The sequence below is a fragment of the Bos indicus genome, chromosome 4, assembly GCF_029378745.1.
Source record: "Bos indicus isolate NIAB-ARS_2022 breed Sahiwal x Tharparkar chromosome 4, NIAB-ARS_B.indTharparkar_mat_pri_1.0, whole genome shotgun sequence".
NCBI lineage: Eukaryota > Metazoa > Chordata > Mammalia > Artiodactyla > Bovidae > Bos > Bos indicus.
The window spans coordinates 104,678,348-104,704,478 of NC_091763.1; the positions used below are offsets into that span (position 1 = coordinate 104,678,348).

At 44.5% G+C, this 26,131-nt stretch overlaps 1 protein-coding gene across 2 annotated transcripts in view; it reads left to right on the forward strand.

Moving 5' to 3' along the window:
- The first annotated feature begins 2,105 nt into the window (after positions 1 to 2,105).
- Positions 2,106 to 26,131, forward strand: part of TMEM178B (transmembrane protein 178B) — a 415,372-nt gene continuing 391,346 nt past the window's right edge. For both annotated transcript variants that reach the window (XR_011566341.1, XM_070788270.1), the window contains exon 1: positions 2,106 to 4,178. Coding sequence is in view for 1 of the 2 variants with exons in the window: in XM_070788270.1 (XP_070644371.1) it covers positions 3,797 to 4,178 (382 nt within the window). In the remaining variant the exon portion in view is untranslated. The remainder of the gene's footprint in view (positions 4,179 to 26,131) is intronic.

The following is a 26,131-nucleotide window of genomic DNA, read 5'->3' on the forward strand; positions in this document are numbered from 1 at the left end:
CATATAGTCATATAGCCTAGAGGAAGAATCACTGTCTTTTTTAACTGCAAAGACCAGGATCATCCTCAAATGGTTTAGAGCTGTCCAAGAGCATTGCACTTTAAAAGAGGCCTCAAATCAGTACCTTTTATAGTGTTTCTGGGATGTGATGAAGGACAGTCGTTTCAAAATACAATTTTAAAAGTGGTCAGAAAATATGATGACAGTGCATCATCACAGTCCCATTGAGGACCACTGGGAGGGGCATGGCATGTCACTGGAAGCAGGCCTAAGGCACAGGCCAGGAGAAGAAGTTAAAAAGCAAGAGTAAGAGAGGAGTGGAATAATGGCAGAGGGAGGAAGGATAGGGCACAGTAAACAGGCACGTTTACTACAAAAAGCAGCTGCCTGGGCTTGCAGAGGCCCCAGGGGCTCCTCTTTCAGCTGGGTCTCAGGGGGCAGGAGAGGTGGGTACCAGACAGTAGAGACTGAGGCTCTACTGCTGGCGTGCCCCAACTTCCTGAGTGACCTTGTGGATGTCATTTCACCTTGCTGCCTCCTCCCTGTTGTCAAGAACAGGTATACTGCTAACCTAAAAGTACTCTGGGCTTTACCAGAGAAAATAGGTCCAGAAATTTAAGACATTGTCTGCCTGGGTAGGAAGTGTCTACACTTGTTTCCGTTTTTTCACTGTTGAGAGAGGGAAAACAGGTAAGTGGAGGGTGGAGAGAAAGGTGAGAAGACATTGTGGCCAAAGTCGGCCTAGCTCCCCCTCATCGTCCCAGGGAGCCCGGGGCCGGTATGCCTCCGGAGCGGGCTGGGGGCGGGGACATGTTGCAGCCCATGTTGCAGCCCGCAGGCAGCCGGACACCCAAGGACCTGAGCGGACATCCTCAGGCTCTGCGGGCGCTTCAGCAAGTCCCATTGCAGCATCAGGGACCAAAAGAGAGGCACGCCCCTCCCCCACTAGATGGCACTGAAACGCCTCGTTCGAGATATTCAGAATGCAGGAAGCTAGGAAAAAAGACAAAAAGAATATGGTGGAGGTGCGCTCATTTTGACTCGCCGGCCCAGTTGTGCAAAGCAGGGTGTGCAGACCCTCTCGCGATAGTGCCCTTCCCCAGGGCAGCCCTTCACTCATCAGTGCGGGCCATGGGCTTTGGAATGAGAGTGAAAAGGAGGGGTGAGCCTTAGAGCGGAGAACCTAAGGTTTCGACCTGGTAGGGAGGCACCCAGCCCTGCGGCGGCATCTCACGTGAGCCGGGCGGTTGTGTTGAGAGGATGAAGCTGGCTCGCTTGGGGCCTGCTCGCTTAAGGTCTGGGGTCTCTCCCCGCCACCTCCCAGAGTCCTCGGAGAGCCTAAATCCAGCCGCCACCCGGATAAGGACAAACCCCGAACCGAGGTGTCGTTTGTCGTTTAACCCCACTTCCCCACCTCAAAGCGTGAGCCCCCTAGGCGTTTCCAAAATCTATTAAGCACCCTCCGGCCCCCGCCCCCGGAAAATTCTGTCCCTCTTGTCTAAGAAAGCATCAGTCAATTTTCTTTTCCCACTGAGGAGGGAGGTGGAGGTGGGTGTATGTCGGAGTGTCTGGCGCTGGCGTGGGGCTGGACCCGGGCTGGTGCCGACAATCCCGCGGACGCGCTCGGACCGGGGTGGAAACGCCTGTAGCCGATTAGGGCAGCGCCTGCGGCTTTCTGGGGGAAAACAAAGATCAAATACAATCCAGGACATAGGCGACCGAATCCGGGGACGCAGGGGAACTTCCTCAGTCCCTCTGAAGGCCCACTCAGCAATAAGCAGTCTTTTCTTTCAAGAACTCTGGTGTATTTAAGGGAATTTCGCACTACTGGAAAGAGATAAACGGAGATGGAGGCAACATCCTTACATTTCTACTAACGCCCGTAAACATGCTACATATCACATATATGTATATGTGCATAAATATGGATGTGGTTGTGCACATACCTAGCCAGACACCATTGACTTGCCTGGTCACAGAATAAGCCTTAGACATCCTGTGCCTGGGAAATGGTGCACTTTATCTTTAAGGATGCTAGAAAAATAAGAGATGAGGCTCACGTTGCACGGATGACATCACTAGCTTTTGGCTGCGCGCTCCGTGTTCTCGTCTGTGGGTTTCAGCCAAGGCTGCAGCGCCCGGCGCCGGAGCAAGAGAGCAAAGCCGCGGCTTCCTCCAGCGCCCCGCAGCCGGGCGATGCGATTTCCCGAGCCTCCCCGGCGCAGCCTGGGCTCTCGCTCCCTGGCACCGGCCGAGACCGCGAGGTCCCGGAGCCGCCGCGGCTAGAGGAGGAGGCAGGGACGGGGAGCTGAGAGTCCCAGCCTCCCTCCCCCACCCTCGCCCCATTCACCTCGGCGACCACCGCTCTTGGAGCCGGATCGTAGAACGCCAAGGCCGGACACGACTCTCTGCGCGCTGCCGAGTGAGCCGGCATCTCAACCCCTGGGTGGGCTGCGAAGAAAATGGTGCAGTCTGAGAGCGGCTGACCCTAGCTGGACCGAGCAGACGGAGTGCTGGAGTGCCGGTGCTCAGGTGGCGGGAGAAGGGGGCGGATTGCGTCGAAGGGCCGGAGCCGTTGTTTTTCTGGGTACCTGCAGCACCCGGGCAGCACGTTCCCGGGGCTACACGGGAGCCCAAGGAAGTGAGGCGGAGGCGTCGCGGGAGAGGCGGGTTTGAAGGTGGCCGGGTGGACACTTCGGGAAGAAGAAGGCAGTGGTGGGGGCGGCATGACGCCCTGGGGGCTGGCTGCTGGGCGGGCCGGGCGCCGCGATCGCGCGACCTGTCCATGGTGTTGAAGGCGCCGTGCGTTGAGCCCCGCGCGTCCCGCGCTGTGCGCCCAGCCGGGTGCACCCTCCTTAGCGCAGCCAGCCTTTCGCGCCCGCGGGCTGCCTCCCAGTCGCTCCTAAGCCCCGACCAAGGCTCGTCCGGTAACGCCGTCTGGGTGACCGCACTGTCGGCCCGAGGGGCCGCCTGAATGGCGAAGCAAGAGGCAGACGACCCGGGAGCTCGCGGGGAAAGGTCGGCCGAGACCGTGCACCGACTGGGAGCCCGCCTCTGAACGCTCCGCGCTGGCCAGAAGGGGCAAAGGACCTGCTGGTGACCAGAGGACAGAGAATTTTTTTTTTATTTTTTTGGTAAAAGACCCGATCCAGAGAAGAAGAATATTTCTTCTCTTGCAGACCAGGAAGGGTAGAGTCGCTGAGAGAGAGACCCAGGCGGGACTCAGGGCAGCCTACCCTGGCATCTGGAGGTTTCCTGCGCTGGCCGGCCGCATCGTGGTGATTCAATTTATCCCGTCGCCTACCATCTCCTCCTGATAGACCCCCTCCCCCAAGAAAGCCAAGCGACTGGGTCCCGCCACTCTGCACAAAGAAAGCCCAGGAGTCCCACCGCATCGGAGGGCACTTGGTGTTTAGTTTCCGGCCCGAGGGCAGCGCCGCCCGAAACCCGGCTGAGTGCTGCGGACGCGGTGGGTTCTGAGCGGCAGCTTCTTGCGGGGCAGGGAGGGGGCGGGAGGCGGTCTGGCCGGGCGCGCCGCCGCCCGAGGCTGCGCCTGCTCGGGAGGACGCCCAGGGGATCGCCGGAGCTTCTCCCGATCAGAACTTTTTACGCTGCCCGCCCCCATCCCCTGCAGTCCCTGGGCTGCTCACCAGCAGGCAGGGGCCGAGGGGCGCCGCTGCGGAGTCCCCTTGCCGTCCCCTCCTCGGCTCGGCCGCCCGCAGCTTTGTTCCGGGCGCGCGGAGGGAAGGCGAGGCTGCGGCGGATCATGCCCAAGGTGTAGCCGCGAAGCGGAGGCATGGCTGCCGGAAGGTTACTGCTCTACACGGGCCTCTCGCTAGCGCTCTGCGCCCTCGGCATGCTGGCCGTGGCCATATGCTCGGACCACTGGTACGAGACGGACGCCAGGAAGCACCGGGACAGGTGCAAGGCCTTCAACACTCGCCGGATCGACCCCGGCTTCATTTACAACAACAACAACAACTTGCCACTCCGGGCCAGCCGCTCGCGCCTGGACCGCTGGGAGGGCAAGCTCCTGCGGGCCCGGAATCGCCGGCAACTCTTCGCCATGAGCCCCGCCGACGAGTGCAGCCGGCAGTACAACTCCACCAACATGGGCCTCTGGAGGAAGTGCCACCGACAAGGCTTCGACCCTGAGATCGCGGCCTTGATTCGGAAAGGTAAGCGCTTAGAGGCGAGGCGTGGCGCGGCGCTGCGGAGAGCCGCGCGCCTCTAGGCCCGGCTGCCCTCTCCTGCCTTCGCCCGGCCGCAGCCTCTCAGATCTCTTGGTATCAGGAGGTCAGGTTATCCGGGCTCGGCTGAGCCTTGAAGTGGCCACATCTTGCCTCCCAACAGCTCGTAATGAGGCTTACCTCTCCCTACTTAGCCTCTGGTCTTGCGTTTGTCTGATGGGATTCCGATAGAATCTCATGGTCCAGGGGTTTTAACCCAGGAAGATGCTTCAGTAGTCTCTGAAAAGGAAGGGAATCTGTAATCTTGTGCGGTTAACAGAGGAATGAAACACTTTAAGAGTGTTACGTCGGGGTAGACAGGCTCTTAGTTTTAATCTTTGGTTTACGTGTTGAACTGATTCATCAAAGGCAACTGGGGAAACATCTCACAGGGAAGGCCTTATTCATGCCAGAAATGTTGAAGTGCTATACTCTGCCCGGCATAATGCGGGCACTAGTCATAGAAACATCAGTAAATCACAGCCCCGGCCCTATTTCAGCCCAAAGCCTGTCGACTTGTAGCAGCACACCACAATTCTTGATCTGTCTTTTTGAGTGGTTGATAAAAATGTCTCCTGCACACTGAATATTAGCAGGATCTAATAAGCACACGAAAGTAGGTGTTTTTTTTTTTTTCTTTCTTTCTTTTTTCCCCTTTAACACCAGAGGGGGTACTTAAGAGAGAAAAAAAATACTATTTTCAGAAGATTTGTAGAAAAAATATCCAGAGTATATGAAGGCAGAAAACAAACTGCATTTGCTAATGATAAAAATTTACTTGATACTTTAATATGATCACAAAAATTTTTTAAAGTCTGCTCATCTGATGCAGTTTGTAGATCTTGCATGATTTATACTTTGGGGAGCATCCTGTTCCATTAGCTCACTGAAATATTGTTTGGATGTATAGTAATATTGCTTTGAAGAAGGGAATGTGCGTGCTGGAATATGCATTAATGATAGCTGCACCCTGGAAGTTGTGGTGCCGTTTCATGAGTTCCTCCCACCCCCTGCATTTTCTTCACCTGTTAAATGGTAATACCAGGGTGAAAACAATGTTGTTGTCTGAAAAGTCTTTGTGGCTACCGTATGAGGTAGTTTTTCCTAATGTTAATAATGACAGTGCAGGGTTGCTGCTATTTTAAAATCTTGTTTGTGAAAACTAATGTTCTTTGATTTGTTAAAATGTTGAAGTGGATCAGAAAAAAACTATTAATTTGAAAAAAAAAAAAAGTCAGTTGTTTAAGAAAGACAAACAGTGGGTATAGTTTGGGTGGCCACTCAGATTTAGGTGGGTAGGTTCAGAAAGAGAATCCATCTTAGTATTTGTTCTGCATCTTCTGTAGAAAGGACTAGGGATTTTAGATGATTTTGTTAAGAATGTGTTACTATTACAAACATCACATCTGCTTCATGGTTAGACTCTTAGTAAAGTAGGGTGACCCGCTTGGAGCTCTACAACTTTGTCAAACTGTACAGGATATAAGAGATTTGCAGAAGAGAGCATCTTGGGTTTGGGGAAAAAAGAGGAAGCAAATAGATTTTGACAATGGTTGACTCTGTAACAGTTTTCAAATTTTCAGATTCAGGAAAATGTTACTTTATGTGTCATTTTCTGCTTTCATTAAAATTGGAATGATAGGAAGTTAGCGGAAACGTGAGGAAGGATTCATGTTAATAACGACTGATAAACACTGGTAGGACTTGCTGAAGGACATTCTTGAATTTTCTTTCTTGAACATCTTGTGGAACAAGGCTGGTATCCTTCTGCCTGATATTGGTTAACCCCACTAAGAAAAAGGGGGCTGGAATTCATGACTTCTGGTAGCTCCATTGAGAGCTTTGATTCCATGTTACTCTGCTTGGCAGTCGGACTAGAAAGGTTGACTTGGTCTGTGCACCAGAGGGATTGGTTACCATAGTGACATGTTCTTCCGGTGAAGCTGGAAACAGCGACAGGGAAAGGGATAGGGGAAGAATGTACAACATTTTGACTTTGTATGGACTGATTTTTGAATGGAAGCAACAGAAAATGGACAGGGCACAGCAGGGGGATTGAATACACTGATTCCTCGAGTTGGCAGGGCATTGTATGTCACTTGAACTAATGGAAACACTGTTTCCCATCACCCAGAATACAGCAATCACTGTCAGCAGCAAGCTCCTGCTTAACCATGGCCATTTCTATCCATTTGACATCCTTGTTAGGTATTATTGAGATAGATAGCATGCCAGACTTACAAATCTTGAAAGACTTAAGGTCACTATCTTCATTTTTAATCTCAAAACATAATCTTTGAAAGCCAGATCTGCTTTTTCTCAGCAGGGATGGACACACTGTGGAAATAAGTGCGTCTTATGTTAGGAGAATTCACAAGCAATTCTAATGTGCAGATTTTAGCAGGAAGTTAAAAAAAAAAAGTTTATATCTTTTGTTTAAATTTAAGACATTGTAGAGAAAGATATTTACCTCACGGTGTATATTAGCAGTCTCAAAACCTATCTTAGACCTTTGGTTTTTTGGGAAGCATCTTAGATTAAAATTCTGGAGATATGTGTTGGGCAGGGGAAAAGGGAAATCAGGAAAAAGACTATGTAAAATCTGTCAATATTATGTGAAAATTAGAGATTTATCCTAGAGTCCTAAAGAACTCAATCATTTATTAAGTCAATGTTCATTACATTAGAAAATGCTGTTTGTGCATTTTACAATAATACCACATAATTAATAAGGAAAAAAAATCAAATCTATATCTGATTTGAAGACAAAGTCCTTTGGATTCATATGCTTTCTGAAATCCGTTTCTTGCCCTGCTGACATGACTGTGCCCACAGGAAGACTTTTCTGATCACTGTGTATTTATTTGTTTGTCTTATTGAACCATAAGTTCCTGGAGGGCTGGAAAGATAATCATTTGTAAAATACATCCACTCGATGCTTGGTACTTGGGAAATAACTCATACAAATTAGGTTCCCAGAAATGTATCCATCAAAAGCTTATTCTAATTGCTGGAACACTGTGTGGGAATCCAAATAAAGGATTAGTCAGAAAATTGTGATAGGGAAAAAGAACCAGTGTGACTCTCAGGGCAGTTTAATATTGCAACAGAGGCTTCATAATTTAACAAGGGAGATTTCTTGAGCAAAAGCTTTGCTAAGGAGTAAGAGCAACAGAATACAGTTTTGGATAACACATGTCAACGAATAGATACATATCACCCACAATCGTTATTTTTCATGTTAGACAAGATTTTAATTTTTTCCTTCTTGAGGGTAGGATTTGAGTAGAGGATGTGGCAAAGATCACTTATCCTTGAATTCCCATCTGTGTCTATAATCAGGTCCTCTCGTCTTCTTTCATTTCAATTTCATCTGTGTCTTCCTGGTAAGTCACTGTGAGCACTGGGGACAGATAAATGGCAGGATCAGTTTCTGAAATCCTAGAGACTTCCAGACTGTTAGAAGGAGCAAACACAGGTAGGAGTTTGTTCCAGGGAAGATTCAGATTCTTTGGTTAGTACTGAAATGTTATGTTGATACGGCTTGAAATCTGTAGACCTTCAACTGACATGCTAAGAACTTCCTTATTATTTGAAAATAAGCCTTATAGGAGAACTTGACCTAAATAATTATGGAGTGGTAGTCAGTGTTCTAAAGTTTGTGTTAATAAAACCTTGTACATATTCACAGATTAATAATGGACTCAGCGAATATTTACTGCACAGGTATTAGCGAATGGGCCCCTATCACTGGAACAAAGACAGACTGGTCCTTAGAATTCCCATTGTTCTGTTAGTATCACATAGAGTAAGTGATGAGTCTGGGATAACAAAACTGACAGAAACAGATGCAGAGAAACCCAGAGAAGGTGACGCTTCATTGTGTTAGCAGTGGGATGAGGTCAGAAGGGAGGGAGTTGGGGAGAGTTGCCCTGAGGAAATGAAATTTGAACAAGATCTTCAGGAAGTTTGGAGGTGGCTGGGGAGAGAGGGCATTTCAGGCAAAGAGGCCAGCACAGGCCCAGCCTTGGAGGTGTGACCCTTCCGTTTGGCCTTGTGAGTGTTGATTTATGGGGCGAGGGAGAGGAGCAGACCAGGAGCTGGAGAGCAGGCGAGGACTGCATTAAGGAGCTTGTGAACTGAGATCCCCTGTAGCAGTGCTGCCTGTAGGGTGGCCACCAGCCACATGTGTCTGTTTAAGCTGAAAATAATCATACTTAAAAACATTTAAAAAGCACTCCCTTGGTCACATTACAGATGCTCAACAGCCATATGTGGCTAATGGCCATCATTTCAGATAGTAATAATATTTCAGTTCAGTTCGATTCAGTTGCTCAGTTGTGTCCGACTTTGCGACCCCATGGACTTCAGCATGCCAGGCCTCCCTTGTCCATCATCAGCTCCCAGAGTTTACTCAAACTCATGTCCATTGAGTCGGTGATGCCATCCAACCATCTCATCCTCTGTTGTCCCCTTCTCCCGCCTTCAATCTTTCCCAGCATCAGGGTCTTTTCAAATGAGTCAGCTCTTTGCATCAGGTGGCCAAAATATTGGAGTTTCAGCTTCAACATCAGTCCTTCCAATGAATATTCAGGACTGATGTCCTTTAGGATGGAGTGGTTGGATCTCCTTGCAGTCCAAGGGACTCTCAGGAGTCTTCTCCAACACCATAGTTCAAAAGCATCAATTCTTCAGCACTCAGCCAAAGTAATACTATTACTATTTATTATTAGTATTACTATTTATTAATAGTATTACTATTTGATTAATAGTGATCAAACTTGATGGCCAGGTACTCTTCTAAGTTTTACGTTTATTAGCTAACTTATTCTTCATGATACTGCGCTGAAGTGGGTATTTTTATTATTTATCTCTATTCTACAGTTGAGGAAACTGACACACAAAGCTCCATTAACTTGTCACATTCTCATGATAAGAAAATGAAGGTGTCAGGCTTTGAGTTCTGGCTCTGGGTTTGGAGACTTATCCACCCCACTCTACTGTTGCCATAGAGTGTGTTGGGGGGTGCGGTGGGTAGAGAAGAGGCTGGTATATTGATTCCCCAAATTAAAAAAAAAATAGGGTTATTTTGCTGTTTACCTGAAACTAACACAACTTTGTAAATCAACCATTCTTCAATAAAAATAAACTTGCTCTTTCAAAGATACAAAAAATCAGGAAGTAATTTAGAGTTCACAAAGGTGAGACCTGCTGGAAGTCTTCAGCTTAGCACTGAGAGGAAGGTCATTTTAAAGCAAAACATTTCACCTGGCCCTGAGACCTGCCAACAGAATTTCGTCCACCTTTGTGCTGTAATTTTTTATTTCTTTTTCTTTTTTTTCACTGTGGTAGATGCTGAGATTATAGAAATGAATGACATATGCATTCATTCCACAAATATTTGAGGGTCTAGAGACTGGGCATTGTGGAGAAGCTTATATTCCATGGTGGGGTGGGCAGTGGAGAGAGACAATAAATAAATACAGATGAAATAAAAATAACATCTAACGAGCTAATCAGTGTATAATATAACATGCAGTAGTGAATTCTATGAAATGTCTTTGCCCTTGATAAGCAGAAAGGGGAAGATGAAATAATAAGCCCAAAGGATAAATAGTTCTATTAGTTTTGGTTTCATAATATCTGGAGGCTTTACCTGCTCACAGGCACATACATACAAAACCCATGATATCTGTATAGGGTGTGCATCTCCGTGCATGTATGTTACATGTGTGTTGGGGGAGAACAAAGTCATCATGTGGTTCTTGTCCTCAGGGAGCTTATACTCCAGCTCATGGTTTCCCAAGTTCATTGTCATGTATGAGTGGATCAGGCTCTTTTGCAGGAGGTCACATCTGTTTCAACTGGATCAGGAATCATCTGGTCAGGGAACTCAGGGGTGAGCTCTCTTATTGAGCCAATGAAGTCAAGAGCCTTATTTCTGTTGCAGAGGTCAGTTTATTTATTCTTTTACTGTAGGGTTGGTAAGGATCAATTAGAGGATCGATTCTATATTCCACTTTGGATTGTCAGTTAAAAATATTTCCTCCCTCTTTGCTATTAGTAGGTAATCCTAGGCCTTCAGGCAGAATCCTAAACACACTCTAGATTAGACTCTTCACACACACACACACACATCCCCCCCCACACACACACGTATACGTCTAGACATTGGATAGTAGAGTCACAAGTGTTCATTCAGATGCAGATACTTTTATAACTCCTTACCCCCAAAAATACACACAGAGAGAAGGCTGTGCATGAGTTGGTGGATGAGTGGACAGCACATTTATTCTAACTGACTGGATGTCTGCTGTTTTTCAGACAATGTATCCAGTCAGTCAGTCAGTCAGTTCAGTTGCTCAGTTGTGTCCAACTCTTTGAGACCCTGTGGACTGCAGCATGCCAGGCTTCCCTGTCCATCACCAACTCTGGGAGCTTGCTCAAACTCCTGTCAGTCGAGTCTGTGATGCCATCCAACCGTCTCATCCCCTGTCGTCCCCTTCTCCTCCCGCCCTCAATCGATCCCAGCATCAGGATCTTTTCTAATGAGTCAGTTCTTCACATCAGGTGGTCAAAGTATTGGAGCTTCAGCTTCAGCATCAGTCCTTCCAATGAATATTCAGGACTAATTTCTTTTAGGTTAGGATTGACTGGTTTCATCTCCTTGTAGTCCAAGGACTCTCAAGAGTTTTGTCCAACACTACAGTTCAAAAGCATCAATTCTTTGGCGTTCAGTTTTCTTTATAGTCCAACTCTCATATCCATACATGACTACTGGAAAAACCATAGCTTTGACTATATGGATCTTTGTCAGCAAAGTAATGTCTCTGCTTTTTAATATGTTGTCTAGGTTGGTCATAGCTTTTCTTCCAAGAAGCAAGCATCTTTTAATTTCATGGCTGCAGTCACTATCTGCTGTGATTTTGGAGCCCAAGAAAATAAAGTCTGTCACTGTTTCCACTGTTTCCCCATCAATTTGCCAGGAAGTAATGGAACAGGATGCCATGATCTTCACATACATTCTTTTAAAGGACGTTGTTTCCTCATGTATAAAAGAGTGGGTTTGGATTGTATGAACGTCAAACCCTTTCACATTTGATGAGAAAGTTAAATGTAGGTGACAAAGGGTGAATAATGGGCAAATGGTTGAGAGAAAGTAAAAGAGAGGTAAAAGAAAGCAGGGTGAGGCAGGGGAAAGAAAGAGCAAATTGAGAGAGATGGAGATGTTGCAGAAAGGATCATGGCAGGGTGGTAGTTTGTAAAAGGAAGAGGGAAAATGAAGCAGCTCATTTTGTTCCAGTCTAGGACTGTGTGATAAAAACTCACCATCTCTCTTTCTGATGATTTAAAATGCTGTGTTGCAGATTGAGGTTAAAAAATCTAAAAACTTGATGGAGAAATGTCGTGTTGGTTGCATGACAATATGGATATACTTAATGTAGTAAAAGTACAGAACTGTTTTCTTTTTTTATTATTAATTTTTATGGAAGTATAGGGAGAAGGCAATGGCACCCCACTCCAGTACTCTTGCCTGGAAAATCCCATGGACGGAGTAGCCTGGTGGGGCCGCAGTCCATGGGGTCACTAAGAGCGACTTCCCTTTCACTTTTCACTTTCATGCATTGGAGAAGGAAATGGCAACCCACTCCAGTGTTCTTGCCTGAAGAATCCCAGGGACGGGGGAGCCTGGTGGACTGCCGTCTATGGGGTCGCAGAGAGTTGGACACGACTGAAGCGACTTAGCAGCAGCAGCAGCAGCATTGAAGTATAGTTGCTTTACAATGTTGTATCAGTTTCAGCTGTACAGCAAAGCTATATCTACAGACATATCCCCTCTTTTGGATTTCCTTCCCGTTGAGGTCACCACAGAGCACTGAGTTGAGTTTCCTGTGCTGTACAGTAGGTTTTCATTAGTTATCTGTTTTATAGATAGTATCAGTCGTGTGTATATGTCAATCCCAATCTCCCAGTTCACCCCACTCTTCATTTCCCCCTTGGTGTCCATACTTTGCAGAACTGTATTCTTAAAAGTGCTTAATATGATCGATTTTATGTTTCATATAAGTTCAGTCACTTAGTCGTGTCTGACTCGTTGGGACCCCATCGTCTGCAGCTTGCTGGGCTTCCCTGTCCATCACTAACTCTGTTTTACCACAATTAAAATAAAGAAATTAATTAAAAGAATTAAGAAACGTAATAGAGAAAGGAACTGGATTCCTGGTGTGTAGAATACTTCATAACTGAGGATCTTCATTTATTCCACACATTTTTTGAGCACCCACTATGTGTCAGGCACTGACTCAGGTATGTTTTGGACATAAAAGTTAATGAAACAGGCAAAATATCTGCCCTCATAGGCCTTCCAATGAAATGCCTTCGAGGATTGTACCCTTTGCTAAACAAAACTTTTCAAGAATACCAGTATATAAAACAAGTAAAAATAATGAATATGTTCCTTGGGTCATTTAAAAACCATTGTATGGTAAAGAACACTTCTCTGTGTTTATTCTAAAAATGCCTTTTGAGTTCCAGCTATTTCAGGCACATTACTTGGGGCTGGAGGATCCTGAGTGAGACAGGTATTAATAGCTCCTGTCCTCAAAGAGAAAACAGGCAGTATGCAGAAGACTGACAAAAACCCCAAGTTTAGTTCTTTTTAAAAAATATTTTAATTTTATTGGAGTATAGTTGATTTACAGTGTTGTGTTAGTTTCAAGTGTACATCAAAGTGATTCAGTTATACGTATTGTTGTTTAGTCACTAAGTTGTGTCCGACTCTTTATGACTGCATGGACTGTAGGCCCCCAGGCTCCTCTATCCATGAGATTTTCTAGTCAAGAATACTGGAGTGGGTTGCCATTTCCTCCTCCAGGGGATTTTCCCAATCCAGGGATGGTACCTGTGTTTCCTGCATTGGCAGGCAGATTCTTTACCACTGAGCCACCAGGGAAGTCCCACATATAAATATGTATTCGTCCAGTCAAGGCTGTAGTTTTTCTAGTCGTCATGTATGGATGTGAGAGTTGGACTATAAAGAAAGCTGAGTGCCGAAGAATTGATGCTTTTGAACTGTGGTGTTGGAGAAGGCTCTTGAGAGTCCCTTGGACTGCAGGAAGATCCAACCAGTCCATCCTAAAGGACATCAGTCCTGAATATTCATTGGAAGTTCTGATGCTGAAGCTGAAACTACAATACTTTGGCCACCTGGTGTGAAGAGCTGACTCATTTGAAAAGTCTCTGAGGCTGGGAAAGATTGAAGGCTGGAGAAGAAGGGGATGACAGAGGATGAGATGGTTGGATGGCATCACCGACTCAATGGACATGAGTTTGAGTAAACTCCGGGAGTTGATGATGGACAGGGAGGCCTGGCATGCTGTGGTCCATGGGGTCGCAAAGAGTTGGACATGACTGAGCAACTGAACTGAACTGAACTGAACTGATATATGTGCATACACATATATTTATTCTTTCTTAGATTCTTTTCCTCTCATCCTTTCTCATGTTGGTTATTACAGAATATTGGATAGAGTTCCCTGTTCTATATGTCGCTCATCTATCTTATGCGTAACGGTGTGCATGTTTTCATCTCAAGCTCTGATTTATCCCCCTCCTCCATGTTTTCTCTTTGGCAACCATAAGTTTGTTTTTGCTGTCAATAAGTCTGCTTTTGTTTTGTAAATAAGTTCATTTGTAACTTTTTGAAAAAAAAATTAGATTCCACTCCGGGAGTTAGTGATGGACACGGAGGCCTGGCATGCTGGGATTCATGGGGTCGCAAAGAGTCAGACACGACTGAGCGACTGAACTAACTAACTAATGAGTAATATTATATGATATCGGTCTTTGACTTCTCTTTGTATGATAATCTCTAGGTCCATTCATGTTGCTGCAAATGGCATTATTTCATTTTTTATGACTGAATAATATTCCATCATATATATGTACCATGGCTTCTTTATCCATTCCTCCATCATTGGACATTTAGGTTGCTTCCATGTCTTGGCTATTGTAAATAGTGCTGCAGTGGACATTGGGATACATGTATCCTTTCAGATTATGGTTTTGTACAGATATGTGCCCAGGAGTGGGATTACTGGATCATATGGTAACTCTATTTTAAGTTTGTAAAGGGACCTTCATACTGTTTTCCATACCAATTTACATCCCACCAACAGTGTAGGAGGAGTCCCTTTGCTCCACACCCTCTCCAGCATTTGTTTGTAGATTTTTTTTTTTTTTTTTGATGATGGCTATTCTGACCAGTGTGAGGTGGTAACCTCATTGTAGTTGTGATTAGCATTTCTCCGATAATTAGTGATGTTGAGCATCTTTTCATGTGCTTTTTGGCCATCTGTGTGTCTTCTTTGGAGAAATGTCTGTTTAGATCTTCTTCCCATTTTTGGATTGGGTGTTTGTTCTTTTGATATAGAGCTGGATGGGCTGTTTGTATGTTTTGGAGATCCAGGTTTGGTTCTTTGAGAGATTTATGTGCTGAGGTCCTGAGTGATTCTTGAGTTCTGGAGCGATTAGGGGAAGATTTGCCAAAAAGCGGACAGTTGGTCCTAAGATGTACTTAGGTTATCTGTGGGTTGATAAAATGAAGTCTGAGCCTCAGTGAAAAGTGATTAATTAATAATGATAAGGTAATACTTGTCGAGTCTGCGTTCCACCCACATTTGTCCCCCAGACACCTAGTCCTTCTCCCAAAAAGCAGCTATTGCTCTCAGATTTTAAGAAATCTTATCAGAGATACTCTGTTCAGCAATATTTTAAAATACCAGCAAGTATAAATATGTCAGGCAACACACAGGTGATTTAAGGATGAAAAAAGTTTATTTTTCGTAAATCTGTATACACAGAGATGATGTTTAAAGGCCCATTCTAGGAGTCACTAGGAATCTTCTACAGGTGATGTTTATTCTGAGCAGAGGTTGCTGTTGGCATTCAGAGAAGTTTGACAGATTTGCTGCTTTTATGGGGGACTGCAGTATCTGAATTATTTCAATTGATTTTTTTGGCGTCCAAGTATTTTGCCAAGAAAAGGCAATTTACTTTATATTAGGTCATCTTCATAAATTTATATCATTTCCTGCGTTTGAAAAAGCCCTGCTGTTCTATATTCTGAAGCTCTCTCTGTTGGACACTTTATTTGCTCTAGAGCAATCTCTCATTCAGATTTGCCCTCCATTTCTCTTCATATTTGTAATAGCAGTTCTATCTAGGCAGACACAACTCTTATTCCCCAAGGCTCCGGGGTGTTTTGTTAGAGCTAGATGGGGTAGGCTTATCTTTACCTTAAAGAAGCTCCGGGCTCCTGTGCTGCTGTATGCTAATTAATGCCTTGCGAGGCTGAGGACGTACCTGCCCTGTCTCCTGACACTTCTGCCCCAGGCTGTACACACTCATGAGTCCATGGAACACACCCAGGAGTCACCACGGCAGCACTGTCTTATCATAATAAAATAAATAAGTCAACAAAAAGGAAAAACTTTGTGTTCATTATTAATAGGGACATGGATAATAGGTATGGTTTGTTCATATGATGGAAACTACCACTGTATATTTAAAAGACATCTACTAGACCTACGTGTTTCCAAGTGGAGAAAGATGAAATTGGAGTGAAAGGATCAGGGTGCAGAATGAAATGATGTCATTTATATGAAACTCAAAAACAGATCAGATAACATGAGATATGGTTTATTTGTTTTTATACAAATATGCATGTGACTGATAAACCCAAAATGAAGGATGACGTTTATCTTTCTCAGGACAAGGAAGGAAATGGAATTGGGATGGAGCTTTCAAATCATCTGTGATATTAATATTTTATTTCTTAAAACAACAACAACAAACAGACCTGAGGCAAATGGGACACACGTATGCATGCACACTGAAGCTATTTGAAAGATTGTTGCTGTTCTGATCAAAAAAAGTTCACATTTTATTCAGACTCTACTGTTTAGTGTTCAGGAGGCAGGTTCTTTAAAGAAAATTCTTGGAAAACTTTGAGTCAGTCTGTGACTGACTTTTGTAAGTAGTAACAAAGAGGAGAATCAGGTAACCCTTAACCAACAGTTTGCGCTGAGAGTTGCTCCTGGGGAAGGGTTTAGAAAGGATAAACCTTTCTAAAGGTTTTCCCCCCTTCTGATGTGGTGTAAGAAGAGGAAGCCAAGGCTTTAAAATGGCTTATTTCTGAGATAGAGACGAATGTGCACATCAATTCTTGCTTTGCAGGTTTCCTGTAGCTTGTGGAGAAAAACCCAGTGCTCTAAGGGCCAGAAAGGTAAACCAAAGCCCTCCCTCCAATGAACTTAATCAGACACTGAAGATTAGTAGCTAAGGCATGGAGACAGAGAGAGCACAGCCCACCATAGACTGAGCACGAGCCCCTGGGAAGCCCTGTGGACCCTACGGGAGGACCTCAGGTGAACTAGGAAAGGAAAAGCTGAGCACTGGTAGGAAGGAGTCAGAATTATATTCTTAGAATTGTGCGGGTGACTTCAGCCAGGAGCAATGGTATGTTCCCACGCCATATGAGCTCCAGCTGGAATGGGACAGGCCCGTCAGAATTACAGCAGGGGTCCCATTTTCACCTGATAATGCTTTTCAAGCACCAGATCCGGACCTGAAGTTACTAGGGGTCATGAAAGTCCTAGGGGATTTCAGGGGCATTGGAGCAGAATAACTTTCACGCTCATATTTCAGTAACCACAGGGCTGAAGAGATGCCCATGTGACGTTCTGGGCAGGCCTGCATCTTCAGGTCCCATGTGGATGAGCTGCTTTATTCATCGTGCTCTGCAAGGATGCTCTTCCTGCCCTTCCTGAGATGAGTGACTTTGGGAAGGGCTGGCCTCTGTGTCTTCAACCTCTTCCCCTCACTTCCTCCTTCAGGAATGTGTTAACACAAAACAGAAGTTCATCTTGCTCAGCCCTTGTTCTTTCCAGGTGTGGCCTCTCTCCTCGCCTGGCTTTCTTGTCTTCTTCACCTTCAGTGCACTTTGAGGCCCTAGCCCCGGGATTTCCCCCCCAGCTCCCATGCTGGAGTCACTCCTCTCCTTCTCTTTGAAAACGTCACCTTCTCTGGCTTTGGGGGCACTGTCCTCTCCTGGTCTGTTTCTGTCTTGTTTCTTACCTCCTCTCCAGCACTAGCTCTTCTTTCTCAGCCCATGTGAGTGTTCTCCAGGGTACCACTTCTTTTTCTTTCCCCCACTGTCCCCTTGAGCCATCTCACGTCCATGACCGATTTTGGCCTTGATGTTCACAACCTATTGCACTGGGAATCTCTCAGTCAGACCCTCCACGCAAACACCTCACCTGTTAGATATCTCTGCTTGGAGGTTCCATAGGTCCCAAAGAACCTGTTTTCGTTTTCTCCCAGTCATTGCTCTTTCATTTTCCTCCATCTCGGGAAATGACCTCACTGCCTCCCTACTTGCCCAAACCAGGAACTTGGGAGTCATCCTTAGAGATCTCTTCGTTCTTGCCCTACTCATCGGAGCAGTGAAGTCACTTTTCCTCCTGATACTTTGCTGCTCATCTCCCCACACTATTCCGATACTGCTGCTGTGGTGAGGTCCACAGCACCTGTGTTCTTGTAGCCTTCTCTGTTTGGTTTTCCTGTTCTCTAATCTCATCTCCTGTCAATGCTTTCCATTCAGAGTGATTTTTCTTACATGTAAATCTAATCATGTTATCACTCTGCTCAAAATTCTTCAGTGGCTCCTCCCAGCCCGTCGATCACGAGAGGTCCACGATAAGGTCGTCTTGGCGTGTGAGGACTCACAGGTCTGGCAACATTCCCCACCCCCTAGCCCGCAACCTGCCCATCTCATCCTTTTGCCTGCTTCTCTCCAGCTTGCTCTCCTCCAGCTCTGATGAAGGACTCCTGGTCCCCAAACAGGCTGAACTGTTTGATACTTGAGAGCCTTTGATAATGAAGCTTCTTCCTTTGCCTAGAAGCCTCTGTCCCTGCTTCTACCCACCCCCAACTCAGTCTGGCCTGCACCTGCTTATCGTTCAGGGATCAGCCACGGGCCCCTCCTCCTAGTCTTGCTTGGGTTCCATCACCTCTGTCTCCCAGGGAGAATTGCCTTCTTCCTCCTTAGCCCTCTGTCACACGACAGACATCTTCCTAGCACCAGTGACATTTTGTTTCCCCATATGTTTCCCTCCTTTTTAAGACTATTTTTAAACTACTTATTATTCATCTTTTTATCTGCAGTGTTTTGCATAATGCATGGTCCATAATAGGTATTTAATACATAGTTATTGGATGAATGAAGGTTTATTTCCGTTAATGCAGTCAATCTGGAAGTCTTATTTAACAAAGAGCCATAATTTCACTGGACTAGGGAAACTCACGACTAAAGGAAACCTGCTGTGAGTTGCTTTGTAATGCATACGATAAACTTTGATTTATTTCTTTTGTTAAGGTTTGTATTTTCTTAAAGCACCCATATCTCTGATTCACATGAGGAGAATTTCAAGTGGGGATTGTTCCACATATCCTGGACTGGACCTCTTCATTATGATCTTGCCCACTTTCTCTTCTTGGCATGCTTTTCTTAGTCTGGTCCTCACCACCACCTGCCCCTGCCCCCTGCCTGCAGCATATTGGATAAAGAGAAGGCTAGGTCCATTTCATTTTTTTTCTTTTAAAAAATATGTATTTATTTGGCTGCATGGGATCTTCATTACAGAATACAGGGTCTAGTTCCCTGACCAGGGACTGAACCCAGGCCCTCTGGATTGGGAGCGTGGAGTCTTAGCCACTGGACCACCAGGGAAGTCCCATATCTCCATTTCTTGTCCCCATCGTGGATTACCTCTGGGTCTGGCATATGTGACTATTCCCTCAAGTTTCTCAGTGTTTATCACCAGGCTTGTCTTCAGGCTGTCTTGTCAAAACTTCCCTCTCCACTGTTTACTAAGGGCAGCTTCCTCAAATCTCTTCTCAGAGAGTTTGGTCAGAAAACGGCCAGAAGATAGAGACTGTGTCTTTGTGAATGCCTCTCTGGTTCATACCTCAGTTCACTTTTCATGACTTCCAGCTGGCGTGGGTCAGTGATGCTGGGTAAACAGGGTCAGTATCTATTTCCAAGTCTCTGGTGCACCTGGCCCCATTATGGTTGGTGAGCAACATTGCTCATAGAAAGCATGCATCCTCTACAGAACAGTTTGGGGACGGAAAGACATCACGGCCAACCAACCCATCTTTGCTTGTGAAGACCACCGCGTCCCAGCTCGACAATGGATGAGAGACACGTTTACTCTCCACGTCACTGGGAAGTGGATTCTCTTCCCAAACAGCAGTGACCGTTGTTCAGGCTGGTCATCTTACAGGGAAGGTTTAGAGAACTTCTCCTTTAGCTATGCGATCTACTAAGGGCAGACCATTTCTGTCATTTGGATAGTAGAATAAATCTTTTGTTTTTCAGCAGACAAATATACATCTGGCTACATTGCTTGGCTCTCTAACTAAGCTGAATAAATGATTCTTATCAAGGAAACATTTTCTATGACCACTGTATCTCCTGGAATTATATTGGTTAAGTCTGTGCTGAGTTTAAACTAGAAAAATGATTTCCAGGACCCTCTGCATAAAGCACCATAGACCAAAATTCAGATTGTACATTCAGTAGTAACCATTGGGTAGGCATCCCAACTAAACACTGAACTTGCATTTTGAAGAGTTAGATTAATTGTAAAAACTGATTATAAAAAGTATAAGTGATCTATGCAGCAATGCGAGTCTTATAAAATGGAGGGTCGCCCTTACCCTAGCAAATCGTCTCTTGTCATAAACGCTTATTTTAAAACCTGTAGGAATCCAGAGGTTTATTTCAAACTGGAAGGTGGCATCTCATCTTTTGGGGTCAGCAGAGTTGTTACCATTTCAGAAAAGGACGTTTATCTCCTGTGCTGGCAGCACGCCGGTATCAGCTTTTATTACACATATCCGTAGTGGTGTGGTGGCTGGCTGGGCGCTTGCAGATCAATAAAAGCTGCTAAAAAGGGGAATGCATCAGAGACCATAATGGCTCCTTCACAGAAGATAGATCGTCTCCAGCTAGTGAAGTACACTCAGGAGCAACAGCGACATCCCTGTGCTGAGCTTCTCATTATTTAGAAGAGAGAAACGGACTTTCTCAAGGTGATGAGTCCTATGATGCAGACCTTAACATGCTAAACATACCCTCCAAGAGAGTTTCTGTTCCAAACAGATTCAGTTTGTTTAAGCAGAAGAATTCCTAGGTGGCGAAATACAGAATTGATTCTCTTGGCCTCAAACATGACTTGATTGTAGTTATTCTGCAGCTTGGATGTCCTGTTAATTTTTAAAAGTCCTCTTATGACTTGAACACTGATTTCTAAGAGACTCAGGTGGGCTTGGGTACAGCATCCGTGACGTGTTGGGAAGATTAGTGACCCTAATGAGTGGGGTTTGAGAGCGGTGGAAACTTCCAGAAGATGGTACAGAGTTGCTTGGCTAAAGTTCTTGACTTGAAGGCTGTGGACACATGGAGTCAAGGTTTTGTTTGAGCTGAGTGTACTTATGTGCAGGTGGGTCCCTAGGGTATGATGTCAGAGAGGATGGTGACTTTTTCTAGGGTGTGTGTTCTACTCTGTGGTTCTCCTTCCTGATGCCATGAATAAATTACACAAATTATATATTCACTTATTCAACACATATTTGGTGAATACTTACATGTCAGGGTTTGTATTAGGAGCTTAGGGTACAGTGTGCTTAGTCGCCCAGTTGTGTCTGACTCTTTGTGATCCCATGGGCTGTAGCCCACCAGGCTCCTCTGTCCGTGGGGATTCTCCAGGCAAGGAGACTAGAGTGCGTTGCCATACCCTCCTCCAGGGAATCTTCCCAACCGAACCCAGATCTCCCACATTGCTGGCGGATTCTTTACTGTCTGAGCCCCCAGGGAAGCCCTAGGGTACTGTAGTGAACCAAATAGGGCGCCAGCCCTAATGTGGGAGGAACAGCTAGCATGTTGGAGAAATTACAATGTTGGAAGAATGGCTGGGGTTGGAGGAAGGGATGAAGGCGGGCACTGTCGTAGGATCCAATGTCAGCGAAGAACCACCTCCTGTAGGATTTGAAGACATAGGATGGCATGAGATGGGAAGTCTCTGAGAAGAGGATTGGTGTAATTAGACTAGACTTATGGTTTAAAAGGATCACTTGGGTTGCAAAGTTAATAACAGATTACAGTGGGGGTGCATATGGAATCAGGGAGCTAGCCCACATAGAGGGTGGCTGGAACTAGAGCAATGGGAGAAGAGATTGGGTTCTGGATATATTTAGAATGAGAAACTATCAGCATTGGCTCATGGATCAAATGCAACCTGTGAGAAAAAGAGAAGTCAAAGATGGCATCAACGTTTTTTGCCTGAGTAGCTGGTAGTGTGGCGTGTGTGCATGCTAGGTTGCTTCAGTCGTGTCCTACTCTTTGTGACCCCACCAGGCTCCTCTGTCTGTGGGATTCTCCAGGCACGAATACTGGAGTGGGTTGCTGTGCCTTCCTCCAGAGGATCTTCCCAACCCAGGGATTGAACCTGCATGTCTATGTCTCCTGCATTGGCAATGGATTCTTTACAACTAGGGCCACTTGGGAAGCATGGAGTTGCCATTAAATATGATGGCCAGGACTGGAGGAAGATCTTGGTTTGGGAATCCATTCTTTTGGACATGATAATGTTTGAGATACCTTTTGAATGTTCAAGTGGAAATGTTTATGGCTAATTGGACATATGGGCCTGGGTTCAGGGGAGAAATCTCACTTGGGATGTAAATTTAGGAGTCATCAGCTAGCTTATGGTATTTTTAAAGTCATGAGACTGAATGAGATCACCTAGAGAGTGAGTGTAAATAGAGAAGAGAGGAGGTCTAAGGATTGAATCCTGGGGCTTTATAAACCTCAGGGAGGTGAGGAGGAGTTGGCCAAAGACACCAAGAAGGAACAGCTAGTGTAGTGAGAGAAAAATGAGGACAGTGTGGCATCCTGGAAGCCAGATAAAGGAAGTGGTTTAAGGAGGAGGAGGAAGTGATCAACGGTTTGCAAGGCTGCCCGTGAGTCCAGTGAGATGAGGCTGAGACTTGAACTTTGGCTTTCACAACACAGAAGTTAATTGATTCCGGTGGTAGATTCAAGAGTAAATGAGAAGAGGGGAGGAATTGAAGACAGTGAGTTTAGACAACTTTTAAAAGGGTTTTCCATGTAAAAGTAAGGAGAGAAAAGGTAGCTGGACTGTGAAATTTAGACTAAAATTTTTTTTTTAATTCGAGAAATACTAGCATAATTGTAGGCTGATGGGGACTCAGTAGATAGGGACAAAACTGATGGTACAGGGAAAAAAGAAGGAAGAACTGCTGGAGCAATTGCTGGAGAAGGTTGAGGCAGAAAGGAAGGTGGAGAAAAGAGTGAAAGGAAGGGATGGAGCCCAGGAAGAAACACATGTTTTAGGGGAGTAAGTAAAAATCTGAGATGATCATTTATTTATTCCTTTTTTTGTTAAAGTATAGTCGATTTATAATATTGTGTTAGTTTTAGGTATATGGCAAAGTGATCATATATACATATATATGTGTATATATACATATGTATATTCCTTTTTAAAATTCTTTTCCATTATAGCTTGTTATAAGATATTGAATATAATTCCATAGGGAATTGCATATAGTATAATATAATATATTACACAATCAATCCTTGCTGTTTTTCTGTTGTGTATATAGTACCGTGCATCGTTAATCCCCTGTGGCAGATTTATTCCTCTCCCCCTGCCCCTTTCCCCTTTGGTAAGCATAAGTTTGTTTTCTGTGTCTGTGAGTCTGTTTCTGTCTTGCAAATAAGTTCATTTGTACTATTGTTTAAAATTCACGTATCAGTGATATGTGGTGCTCGTGGTAAGGAACCAGCCTGCTAAAGCAGGAGGCGGAAAAGACATGGGTTTGATCCCTGGATTGGTAAAATCCCCTGGAGGAGGGCATGGTAATGCACTCCAGTATTCTTGCCTGGAGAATCCCATGGACAAAGGAGCCTGGTGGGCTATAGTCCATAGGGTCACACGGAGTCAGACACAACTGAAGTGACTTAGCACACACATGTAAGTGATATCATGTAGTATTTGTCCTTGTCTGACTTACTTCACTTAGTAGGATAATCTCTAGGTCCATCCATGTTGCTGCAAATGGCATTATTTCATTCTTTTTTATCGCTGAATAATATTCCATTGTTTATGCACACCATATCTTCTTTATCTGTCATCTGGTAATGCACGCTTAGGTTGCTTCCTTGTCTTAACTATACTAAATAGTGCTGCTATGAACATTGGGCTGCATGTAACTTTTTGAATAAGAGGTTTTGTCTTTTCTGGATGTATGCTTCGGAGTGGGATTTCTGGATTATATGGTAACTCCATTTTTAGTTTTTTAAAGGGAAACTCCACACTGTTCTCATGGTGGCTCCACCAATTTACATCCTCAACAACAGTGTATGAGGATTCCCTTTTCTATACTCTCTCCAGCATTTATTATTTGTAGGCTTTTTGATGATGGCCATTTTGATCAGTGTGAGGTGATACCTCCGTTGTAGTTTTAATGTTCATTTCTCTAATAATTAATGATGTTGAGTATCTTTTCATGTGCCTGTTGGCCGTCTGTATGTCTTCTTTGGAGAACTGCCTATTTGGATTTTCTGCCCATTTTTTTGATTGGATTTTTTTTGTAATTGAGTTATATGAACTATCTGTATATTTTGGAAATTAAGCTTTTGTTGGTTGCATCATTTGCAAATATTTTTTTTTCCAGTCTATAGGCTGTTTTTTCGTTTTATGGTTTCCTTTGCTGTGCAAAAGCTTATAAGTTTGATTAGGTCTTATTTGTTTCGTTTTGGTTTTATTTCTTTTGCCTTGGGAGACTGACCTAAGAAAACACTGGTACAATTTATGTCAGAGAAGGTTTTGCCTCTGTTCTCTTCTAAGATTTTCATGATGTCAGGTCTTATGTTTAAGTCTTCAAGCCATTTTGAGTTTATTTTTGTGTCTGGGTGTGAGAGAGTGTTCTGACTTCACTGATTTACATGCATCTGTGAGACTATCTTTCTTGATGCAAGTTATCTATCTTCTTGCTCACACTACTTGCGAGATAATTTGAGCCAAGAGCTTTAAGCTTCTTAGAAGAGAGTTTCTATAGCATGTTGGCATCTTGTTGGCATTGAGCATTTAATGGAAGTTTTCTCTGAAGAAAGCAGGATTGGAGAGTGGGCTACACTCTGGTAATGCATGTTGGTTTTGCTTTTTGCTTTATAAAAAGGAATTGGTCAGGGTAGCCTGTTTTAGGCATCAGCTGGTTGGTGATTGGTTTGGACCCTCTGAGACATATTGCACTTAGGTGTTCATTGAAATGTGTTGTGTTGTGTCTTGAAGTATGGTATTCTGAAAAGTTCAAAAGGTTTCAGTTTTAAAAGCTGGCACAACCCATTCTGGAACCTCTTCTATTAGCTGCTGTAGTGATCTTTAACGAACAGTTTCTGCAGTATTTTCACTTAATAGCATCACTTTAATTAGGATCTTAGGGTGCTTTGGTGCTGATGACATTCAAGTCATTTTTGAGATAAAGCTGCTTTATTTTCAGGCTGAATAGACACATTCTTGCCTTGTCATGCTAAAAATGCTGCACTATGTCTGCATTTCAGAGCCACTGATTAAATGAGTGAAGACCTATCGTGGTGTGGAATTAGTCTTCTTTGTCTATTATATTGTAAGTTTCTCTGGAAAACAAAGCCCAAGAACGTCTGGGAACCTCTCAGCTACAAATATTTTCTATGATTACTGTAGGAATTTAAGTCACAAAATCTTCCTTTCTTGGGGGAAAAAGAACACATCAAATTATATGTCTGCATGTTTTTTGAGAAGATATGAATATATTGAGCTTCCCAGGTGGCGCTAGTGGTAAAGAACTTGCCTGCCCAAAGCAGGAGACGTAATAGACATGGGTTAAATCCCTGGGTCAGGAAGACCCCCTGGAGGAGGGTGTGGCAACCCCCTCCAGTATTCTTCCTGGAGAATCCCCATGGACCGAGGAACCTGGAGGGCTACAGTCCATGGGGTCACAAACAGTCGGACAGGACTGAAGCGACTTAGCATAAAAACACACATGGATATCATTAGTCTCTTTGATTTCTTCTTTGGAGATTGTAAAGACTCAAAAATCTAAGAAAAACTGTAAAAGTTCTAGAAACAAAGAGTAACAGGTGCAAGTTAGGGGAGCAGGTGGTGTATAATTTCACCTTTGCCTCCTACTCAGAAGGAGAGGGGAAATCAGGTCCCAATTTGGAAACCATGTGAGAAATGTCATTCATTGCTACCTAAAATTGCACGTAACTTTTGGTTTTTTCTTTACCCTTCTGGCTTGTGGCTGGGAGCATGTTTGATTCCATCTGGAAGCAAGTAGGTTCTGAATTTCCACAAAATGTCTTTCAGGGTGTATGCCATGACCGATTTTATTTTTTCAAGCTCTTAGAAATTTCTAAGCTTATCACATTTTTCTATTTGGTTATTGCCACTTTCTGTCACAACTATCACAGTGATAGGTTTATTCAAAGGATGCTCTCCTCCCTAATCGTCTGTCACTTACTTTTCCTCTCTCTTTCAGTAGCTGCTTATTCTCTCATATATACCTTTCATCAGGACTTTTGTTTTTTACTAAACCGTCACCAATATGTAGGGCATGTGATTATTTTCATCATTTTGCATATGAGGCACTGGACACAAAAAGGTTTATCACCTGTTGCCTGACTAGTAAACAGTGAAAGCATACCTGGACTATTGCTTTTTTCCATATTCATTCAACCTCTACACTCCAGGACACTGCCTCGTAGTGCT